At 33.9% G+C, this 11,524-nt stretch overlaps 1 protein-coding gene across 1 annotated transcript in view; it reads right to left on the reverse strand.

Annotated features, from left to right (window-relative positions):
* The window catches only part of LOC137652001 (uncharacterized), a 58,292-nt gene that overhangs the window by 19,676 nt on the left and 27,092 nt on the right, over window positions 1–11,524 (reverse strand). The window contains exon 2 of the mRNA XM_068385210.1: window positions 3,165–3,343. Within this exon, the coding sequence (XP_068241311.1) occupies window positions 3,165–3,343 (179 nt within the window). The remainder of the gene's footprint in view (window positions 1–3,164; window positions 3,344–11,524) is intronic.

Genomic DNA, 11,524 nt, shown 5'->3' on the forward strand with positions numbered 1-11,524 from the left:
ATCTACGTGGAAAAAAACAGATTAATAACATACTCGTAAAAGTTAACAGTTACTACAGCAGAGTTAGGTAGTTCAATATTCGACTGGTCTCGCACTCCCAGACACCTGTCGTCCAGAAAGGGGTGAAATAGAAATCTCTCTCAAACACCCGGACATCCATCAATTTATATGAGTGACTGTACACCTAGGAATGAATGAATGATTTGAAGTTCTCTGGCATCCTGACATCGAAGGTCATTGATGCCGAGCACACCTAGGAACTTCATAAGTTATAATGAACGTTGTTACATACATTCCCGCCCACAATGCCAAAATATAAAGCCCATAACACGGATCAAAACTTCTGATAATTGAACTACAGTTCTAAATGTGTTTTGTGAACTACGTTATCCTTAAAAATAGAATGTTGTTTTTATCATTGGAACTCATTGTTCAAATTGATGTCTCTTTACAAGAGTACTCCTTGCCTGTATTGAAAGTCAAGGCTCATGATATCAGGGAAGTAGCTGCGTCTATGAGTTTCATAAAAAACAAATTCTTGAGAGAAAGCTCTGATGGGAGCTTAGCGTGGAACTAAAACTAACACCTGCTTCATGGTAGCCATTTAAAAGATGCTTTTTACGAAACCTAAGATGCATTTAATCTTGGCCCTATAATTCCGTATTGGGATGTTTGGGAATTATCGTACCATTCATATTAACCTTTTTGAAATAAGTAAGATTCAATTTTAAAATATATCACGCATACAAAGCATCCGAATGAACATTTTGAACTTCCAGCTTTCTTATAAGATTTTGAACTAAAATTTTATTTCCATATAAGTGACAGAAGATGAATCGGTTCCCAAGTTTCAGGAAAAAAAATCCTTAAAAACCACTTAAAACTCACGTGAGGCAGTAAAGTAAGTGCACTTCAGGTGGTGGACTGTATTTAGTATTGAAGTCTTTTAACGTACCTTTCACTCTGCGTACCCTCTTTATTATCTTTACTCCTACTCCTACCTTTTTTAGCTTACATACTTCATTTACCCTTTTCCAAATACACGTGTCTCCCTTTCTCAAAATACTTCTTCCAATCAGCACCCCTTTAACAGCTACTTCACCCTTCCCTATTTCAAAAATATATCCTGCTAGAGCACGCGACCCGTCAAAAAGGACTGTTAAATGTTCAGATAGATATGCACACACATACACACTCACACACACACGCACACACCCTATCACCGGGGTATGACTACTCCTCTCCCCACTACCCGAAGGACGGGGAGAGCTTGGCGTGACTGGATATATATATATATATATATATATATATATATATATATATATATATATATATATGTATATATATAATTTAGAAAACAAGGATGTAAATCTAGATTAGAATTAACGTTTAATAAAAGTATAGAGACAATGCTCGAACTCATATGTCGCTTATAACAGGATAACAGCAATACTGACAGAAAGATATACATGTAACCAATAGAGTTACAAACATAAGTCGTTTAGAGGGACGATCATTCCGAATATTATAGAAAAGGTCATTGTAATTGACAATTTTCCTAAGTGTTGGTATGCTTGAGTACCAATTTAAGTATTGATCTATAACCCGTAAAGGCTGATTTTCAAAATATTTTAAAATGACACATTAAACATATTTTTTTTTCTAAAAGGACACCTTGAAAAGTTTTAACAATATTCATGACATCATTCCCTTTACTCGTCTATTCTATTCATTAGGTCTTTACAAACATAACGCTCACGTTTATCTAATAAGGAATAAGCAAAACCAAATCATCATTCGCCAGTTCACTCCGAGAGAACCCTCAGTATAGGTTAAGATTAAACCGTCACAAAGACACATTTGCCGACGAAGGACAATGAAGACTTTCAGGGTCACTACCACTGACTCGGAAGGGGAAGATGGGTGTGGGGGGGGGGGGCGCTACTATGACCCAGGGTACCACAAAAGAAGGTGGGGTAGATACCCAGGGTTAGGGAGGGAGAGGGCGCCCCTATCCACAACCAGGAGGGAGAGATGACTCAGTGATTAAACCTTGAACCTAAAACATAAATCACTCTAGGTGAAAGAGAGAGATGGCGGAGATCAAAGTGATAGCGAGCGATTCGTTGTTATCAATTCAATCGGGCTTCAGGACAAGAAGGGTCATCGACCTGTTTGAGTATGACTCGAGAGTCGAACGTTTTGGGACGAAAATTCTACATTCTTCTCGCTTCAATTATGATGAAGTAATGAGGAGTAGGCGTGAGGTTGGATGGGGAGGGGGGCGGGTATTATTCAACGGCGAAAGATTGAGAAATATAAGGAGATATTGAGGAACAGGGGAGAAGGGGCGAGGTACGTTGGTGATGAGAGTGAGAGGAAGGGGTGAAGGGGAGTGAGAAAAAGTGACGAAGAGCTGAACAGAAATTGAGGGGGGGTTGAGAGTGAAGAGAAGGCCTCCTAAGTCAAAGTAGAACTGAAAGTCTTTATCTCGGTCGGACAAATATATTTTGGGCGTGAGAAGTTATATTCTTCAATTATTATCTTCCTGTAGATAAGATACATTCTAAGCGTTTATTCTGCAAGGACATTGCAAACGTGAAAATAAATCTTACATACATACATACATACATACATACATACATACATACATACCAAAGGAAAAAAATATTTACTTCAATGATGAATCTGTTGCATAATATTCTTGTGAATACATCTAACATATATATATATATATATATATATATATATATATATATATATATATATATATATATATATATAAATTTTCCTTTATTCAATTTTTCTTCAATAGCTATAATAAATTCTATTTTTTTTAAAAGGATATACACATGACAGTTGTTACATATGAGCCGGGAATAAGAACACACATACAAACGCTGGGAGAAAAAACAAACACAATTCTAAACACAAGTCAGTCAAGTAAAGACAACTTGTCAGAAAGGCATAATTGCAGGTCCCTGTTGCAGGTTAACCTGAAACAAAAACACACAGTCGGAAAGCCATACGGGTTGGTGAAAATCATACAGCGTCCAGGAAGCTAAATAAGCTGGACTAGGTCACCCCAAGACCAAACAAGGTACCAGTGGGTACAGTCAGGTCTCAAGAGATACAACCAAATTCACACCAACCGAATCCCTTACCGCCTTTTTGATAGGTGTCGAATGTTTCGCAGATGGAGTAAGTGGTTCCCGTGGGAGGCAGAATCGTCCTGGCCGCTTTAACCAGTTCTTTGAGGGACTTCTTGACGTTTTTCACACCTCCGGTCCGACCCACCCACGTCATCACGTACTTCCGCTTCTTTTCTTCGTTCATGTTTTTCCTGCAAGGAGAAAAAAAAAGGATTACGGGGTTGTATGGGTTTTATGTTGGCAATGTATTAAAAGTGATTTTTTTAATTATCCATGACACCATAAACACCTAATAGTAAATAAGTAACCTCATTATTAAGCCTCAATGTAGAGTATCCCAATATACAACAATAACTTTGTCAGATGTCTAATGACTCTCTACAACTTTCATATTCTTGTTTTCCTTTATCTATTTCTGCAACCTTTCCTCCCATTCCGGTTCTGTACCCAACGTAGTTCTATTGACTATAAACATTCCTAGTCCTTTTCAACGTATTTTCCAAGCATGCTAATCTGCTTGCAATACTGTATGGTCAATAAAATGTTCAAGCAGAAATCTTCATATTTTATAGAGGCTTTATTCATACAAATTTCTTTAGTAAACAGCTTTACTTAGGAGGTAAAAGAAAATAAAGTGATAAAATGGATGAATTCTGTAGATTCTTCCGCCTTTGTATTTATTTAGTTAAAAACGTGAAAGACACGCTAAGCTACTTATTGGGAAAATTGAAATGGCCCTATTTTCCTCTTATTTTCTAACTGGGATCATCTGAATATTTACTGTCCACATGAAACCCCGGAATAATTTTACCTCTGCTTTAATCCTAGATTTCCATGATCTATCTTGGTTAAAAAAAAACAAATTTGTTTATTTAAAGAATCCGTCCGATGGACTGTGTTTACGTAAGCACTCGCCCATTGGCATCTAAGGCCTTATATTGCGACTTATTACTGCTCACAGTTGTATGTAGACAAGAGAATGAAACTAGTAATGGGCAAGTAAAAAAGGAGCTCACAAAGAAAAACTACAAGAAATACTGAAGTCTGTTAGTGGAAGGAAAGAAACACTGTTGAAATAAGATATAGATGAATAAACCACACAAACATGAATACAAATATGATGAGTAAGTTCATTTATAGCCTTGACTCCACCCGTGAGTAATTACATATGTTAGTAATTACATATATCAGTAACTATCTATGAGTCAGACAGGAACCGTCCTTTGTCACAAACAAACGAGATCTTTGTCAACAAACAATAGTTATTGATTTTTCTTAGTTGCTGACAAACAAGCGATTGTTAGGCTGTAAAATGCTATTTATCTATTTTAATTTGAATACAAAATGTCGACGAATTTCGTAAACACTCTTGATAGAAACAAATAAACTTTCCATCAAAGCTTTCAAAGATAATATATAGAAAATAGAAAATATGATAATGCTTTTTTTTCATGAATAATGAAGACAGGAATATTTTAGAATTCCTATTTTTTCTGCAGGTATAAGTTTGTCCCTAAAGAAATGAACTGGAAATTAAAACAGTAAAGTTTTTACCATGTCAAGGGGCTACATAAACAAGATATATATATATATATATATATATATATATATACATATATATATATATATATATATATATATATATATATACATAAATATACATATATATATATATATATATATATATATATATATATATATATTGTTCTATATCCGTTATCGAAGTTGAATAAAGGTAATTATTCACTTGACTCTGCTTAATTATTTGCTTGTTCGAGAGACTGCTGATGGACTGCAATAGAATTCTTGTATGGATGTGCCCCATAGGAATATTCTTAATTTTGATTTATTTTTGTTGGAATATGTCGTACTGTACTGCCATTGTTCATAAGCTAATTTACTCTTGGTAAAGATAGAAGGGACTTTTTAGCTATGGTAAGCAACTCTCCTAGGCAAAGGACACTCCATAATCAAACCATTGTTCTCTAGCTTTGGGTTGTGCCTCCTCTGCACTATGGCCTTCCACTGCCTTGGGGTAGAGTTCTCTTGATTGAAGGTATACTCGGGCACACTATTCTATCTCATTTCTCTTACTCTTGTTTTTTTTTACGAAGTTTTTACAGTTTATTTATAAAAGATTTATTTTAATGTTGTTACTCTTCTTAAAATATTTCATGTTAATTTTTCATTTCTTCTCTTGTAGTTTATCTATTTCCTTATTTCCTTTCCTCACTGGGCTATTTTTCCCTGTTGGAGCCCTTGGGATTATAGCATCCTGCTTTTTTAACTAAGGTTGTAGCCTAGCTGATAATAATAATAATAATAATAATAATAATAATAATAATAATAATAATAATAATAACAGGAAAGAATTTTTCATTCAAAAGTTTGGTGCATCTGCTCGAAGGTTATTCCAGTCTTATGTTTCAATAATAATTAGCAAGTCAATGACATTCACGATACTTCAATTTCATACTACTCCACATGTCTAGGAAGTGAGTATTGATTTGACATTAACATTGTCTTGTCAGATTCCGTTTTAAATATATATATATATATATATATATATATATATATATATATATATATATATATATATATATATATATATAATCTTGACAAAAGGTACATGACTCGAGCCGACGAGGTTTCAGAACTTGAGAATCGAGATTTTGATTAGTTTTTTCATAATGTTTACTTCTATATCATGGAATTTACAAACTCTCGCTGTTTCCATAACAACTTTACTTGTATCCTTTTAAGCAGCGGATATATGCATAACATGATTTAGACGTGAATTACTCCAGAAGAAAATTTTTTTTCTTTATTTCTTTGTTATCCTGGTGATCAAGCTATATTTTGGCAGATATGCCATTCCTAGGTTACTTAACCATAAAGCTTATTCAATTCAGTATAAGATTGATAAAGGATAACTAGTAGTTTATAACACTCCAAAGTAATCATCTATAAGATGAAGGCAGCAAGCGGAAATTTTTCAGAGCTACTAGACAAGTCGAAAGAAAATGTGTTGACATGTAAAATAAAAATAAGAAACTAATAATAAAAGCAAAATTGAAATTAACCAGGCGACTAAGGCAACACCAGGAACAACAGCAACAACAAACAACAATCGTTTATAAACAACAGAAGAGTAGGATGAATAGATCCTGTTTGTCCAAGTAATCGATGGATACTTCCGGTCCCTCATCATTAATACGTAAGGTAGGTCATCGGTCGATCTAGGGTCCAGTAACCATGGCAACATCAAACAAATAAACACCCTCTTAGGAAGTAACTGACCTAAGTAAATACCTTTGCGTTTATTTAGACAATGAAACAGAGAGGCTGGAGATGAATTCAGAGCAATTAAAATCGGTAAAGATTATGGTGACTGAGGTTCTTATCTTTACTGTAAATATATATTCCTATATCATTTGCAATGCTTCTTATCAACATCTCCAAGTGATCATCCTTCTGTTGGGATTTGGGGTCTAACTTAGCCTTTAATTTACTCTTCTGATGTTGTTATTGTACTTACGTAAAAATATGCAAAATTGAATAATTGTGATTATAGCTGGGAAACCAATAAGAATATAATTCTGAGATCGGCGTATTCCTGCCAATTGAACTGAATGCTTTTGTAGAGGTAAGAACTATGGATTTTCTGTAGTTCTTTTTTCTCAAAGGACGTATAGCAATGTATTTAAAAGACTTTGCGAGCACGCAAACACGGGAGCACAAAAATAAGAATATTCACAATAATCGGCACTCTTATCTTTTTATATTAAAATGTTATTATTGATGTTTTTGTTGTTGTTATGATGACGATGATGATGTGGATAATAAACAATTGTATGGTACAAGGAAAAAAGAAAAAAAAGATCAACTGGAACATATGAAAGGCAAAAGGCAGTCACCAGTCAAAATGTTTACAGTGTGCCAAGGTGAGCCCAATGTAAGCAGTTTCTCCATACGGGGATGACTTCCTTTGAAACGACTCTTTATCCAAACAGAACCAAATATTTCAATAAGTAAAAGGTTGGCCAGGGCACCAGCCACCCGTTGAGATACCACCGCCAGAGGGTTATTGGGACCTTTGACGGACCAGGCAGTACTATATTGGGCCCTTCTCTCTGGTTACAACTCATTTTCCTTTGCTTACACATACATCGATAGTATGGCCTATTCTTTCCACATTCTCCTCTGTCCACATACATCTGACATCACTAGAAATACTAAATTCTTCTTCGCTCAAGGGGTTAACTACTGCAATGTAATTGTTCAGTAGCCACTTTCCTCTTGGTAAGGGTAGAAGAGACTCTTTAGCTATGGCAAGTAGCTCTCCAAAATCAAACCGTTGTTCTCTAGTCTTGGGTAGTGTCATAGCCTTTGTACCATGGTCTTCCACTATCTTGGGGGTAGAGTTCTCTTGCTTGAGAGTACGATCTGGCACACTATTCTATCTTATGTCTGCTCCTCTTGTTTTTTAAGCTTTTATAGTTTATATACGAATGAGCCGTTTTAATGCTGTCACTGTTCTTGAAATATTATATTCTAATTGTTAATTACTTCTCTTGTAGTTTATATATTTCCACATTTCCTTCCCTCGGGCTTATAGCGTCCTGTTTTTCAAAATAGGGTTGTATCTTAGCTAATAATAATAATAATAATAATAATAATAATAATAATAATAATAATAATAATAATAATAATAATAATAATAATAATAATAATAATAATAATGACTAGAACGGGCGCTTGGTAGATCGCATACCTTCGCCTATATCATGTTGTATTATCACAAAATAGTCAATTGAATTATGATTATTTGACACTAGTTTCATGCAAATCCGAAAAACATTGACCATGATATAGTAAAAATACTTTTTTTTTACCTTGACCTTGACCTTTGACCAAATCACTTCCAAATCACAAGAACGGGGATTGAATTATGCACTCTTTGACATGAGTTCCATACAAATCACATAAAAATTAACAACGATAGGGCAAAAAGACGTTTTTTACCTTTCTGTTACCTTGACATTGAACTTTGACCAAATCATTCTCAAAATCTAATTAAATTGTCATTTGATCATGAATAATCATCCCACCAAATTACATGGGATTTGGTCAAATAATTTTTGAGTTATACGAATCACAACACACATAGACAGACATACAAAATACACGCCTATCAAAACATAACTTTCACCGGAACTAAGTTGGCGAAGGTAATTATAATAATAATACTACTACTAATAATAATAATAATAATAATAATATAATTCCTGTAACGAATAATAAAATATTACGAGTAGATGACAAACTTGTCCAATGGAAATGTGATGGATACAAAAATCTTTACAGTTTATCTTTCATATTTAAAAAAAAAATTACTTCGATACACAGACTGAATATCATTAGTAAAGTCTAATTTCGTATGTACTTAATGTTATTTGAAATACTACAGTATATGCATCACTTTATATATATATATATATATATATATATATATATATATATATATATATATATATATATATATATATTATATACATACATATATATATATATATATATATATGTGTATATATACACACATATATAGGCTATATATATAAATATATATATATATATATATATATATATATATATATATATATACATATATATATATGTAAATATATATATACAGAACAAAACCCTAAGAAGAATATTGAAAGTTAAAGGACAGAACAGGATTAGAAATGAAACTGTAAGAGATTACTCGAGTGCCATATGTGGATGGCAAGTTGGCAACATGGTTTGGGCATGCTCTTCTCAGTCCCCAAGAGAGATTAGTTTACCAAACTTTCAACTGGGCTCTGCAAGTTACTAGAAGTGTAGGAAGACCCAGGCCTACATGGCTGAGGACTAAGAAACTTGAAGTAAGAGATGATGAAAGGGGGAGTATAGATTTAAGAGCTCAAGATAGAAACGACCGGCTAAATCTAACCTAGGCCCTTGCGTCGATAGGCGTGGGAGGAGATGATGATGATAATGATGATGATGAATATATATATATATATATATATATATATATATATATATATATATGCTACGTATTCACCGTTTTACCTATTCTTTTCTGAAATTCATAACAAGTTCTGCGAATTCAAGTGAGTCATGGAAATTCCATTTTCAGGTATTTGGTCTTCCGCTACTCCTTTGACACCGGCGCACCTTAAAAATCCAGCTAAAAAACTAATGATAGTTTGCAACATAGTTTGTCTAATGGAAAACTAACCCCGAGGGTTAAATTGCTAGTAAAGAAGCAACTGTTCGAAGCAATGCATAAATTATAAGGCATCGACCCAAGGCAGTATGAGGTTTACGGGCTGCTAGCGCAAGAGCCCGTGTTCCACGTAAGGTGGGCCAATCGGAACAGAAGAGAACAGTGTGAAGTTTCAAGTGGTTGCATGGCAAATACTTTATGCGGTATACTTGGTATCTATGTTAAGTATTCGTGTCATTTGCCGGACTCTATGACCATTAAGGTACACACACTATGGTGTCAGGCACGTGTCAATAATTTTGACTCCTTACAGGAAGTGACTAATGTAGACTACATATGCGTTATAATAATAATGATAATGATAATAATAATAATAATAATAATAATTATAATAATAATAATAATAATAATTCAAAGATAGTATAATGGGAACTGTAAACAAAAGAAAGCTACCTGATGGGTACAGTGACTAGGAAATAGTAAATAATTTTCTAGTATTCTTTAAAAGCAAAATAGAAGATATAAATAGGTCATTTGTAAATATTCAACATCAGATTAATAGTACACCAGATACACAGATAGAATTATTGAGATTTAACAACATAACACAAGACGATATGATCAGAATTATCAAGAGCAAACAAAACCAATTGCGGAATTGACCTTATGCCAATATCTCAAGTAATTAGAGAAAGAAACTTTTCTAGTCCAGCCGAAATAATAAAGAGAATAGCAAATGCAAGCATTGATGAATATAAGTTTTCCAAATCTGAGAAAAATGGCTATAGTCACACCGTTTATGAAAAGTGCTCTGGATTACCAGGAATTAAGCTCATATAGACCTATTTCGAATCTATTCTTTATTTCAAAAGTGCAAGAATTCGTAATTCTTGAACAACTAGTCAGTCACTTAGAAGTGATAAGAGCTTTGCCAGACAACCAATCTACATACATAAAACTATATACTCTATGAAGACAGCCATCTGTTATGTTGTAAATGATATGCTGGAAATGATGGATGAAAATAAATTGTGGTACTTTAATATTACTCTGCTTTGGATACAGTTGTGTATGAACTGCTTTTAAATGATCTACGGTCCATCGGCGTTGAAGATCAAGCCTTCGAATACCTAAAAGACTACTTGGTTGGTAGAAATTAGTGTGTGCAAATTGGAAACTCATATTCATCACATGAACCTTTAAACAGAGGGGTACCCCAGGGGAGTGTACTTGGCCCAATCTTATTCTGCATCTATACTATTGGTTTATCAAAAGTACTACAAAGGCGTGGTGTGAAGTTCAAACTATGTGCGGATGACACAATTTTACTTCTTAAATAATATAGATGACACTACTGAAACTCTAAACCGAATCCTTGATAGTGTTAGAAAATGGATAACAATTAAACAACTAAAATTAAATGAGAACAAAACTGAGTGTATCGTGGTGGGAAAGAAAAACAGACTAAGAAACTTAAGTGATATTCAAATAAACATAAATAACGACTCGGTCCCGATATCTAGTATAGTTCATGGCCTGGGCGTATTTCTTAGCTGCAACTTGTCTCTCAATGCCCAAATAAATAATGTAGTAAGAACTACTGGTTATTACCTAAGAAATATTGCTTCTATAAAAAAGTACTTGGATGAATATTCTGTAAAGAAACGTGATAAACTGTGTAATTACCAGAATTGACTAATATAACACCATCTACCACAATCTACCAAAAGTACAACTTAAGAAATTACAAAACATGATAAACAGAGGAGCAAGACTAATTAAAGGAGTCCCACCTAGAGAAAGGATCACTCCTATACTAATTGATCTACATTGGCTGCCGATTAAAGCGAGAATTGAGTTTAAAATATGTGCAATAACCCGCCAAGTTATCAGAACCGGTCGTCCAAAATATCTTGGAGAATTGGTACATATTGTGCAACCAACAAATCGTCCTGACACGAGAATAGTTTTAGATGGTTTCAAACTATTAGAATCTAGATACATGTCTACTGTAGGCTCTGGAGCCTTTAAAAATTCGGCCCCGAGACTATACAATAAGCTCACACGAGACATCCGAATAATTGAAGATATTAAGGCT

Source organism: Palaemon carinicauda, chromosome 13 (genome assembly GCF_036898095.1).
Source record: "Palaemon carinicauda isolate YSFRI2023 chromosome 13, ASM3689809v2, whole genome shotgun sequence".
NCBI classification, from domain to species: domain Eukaryota; kingdom Metazoa; phylum Arthropoda; class Malacostraca; order Decapoda; family Palaemonidae; genus Palaemon; species Palaemon carinicauda.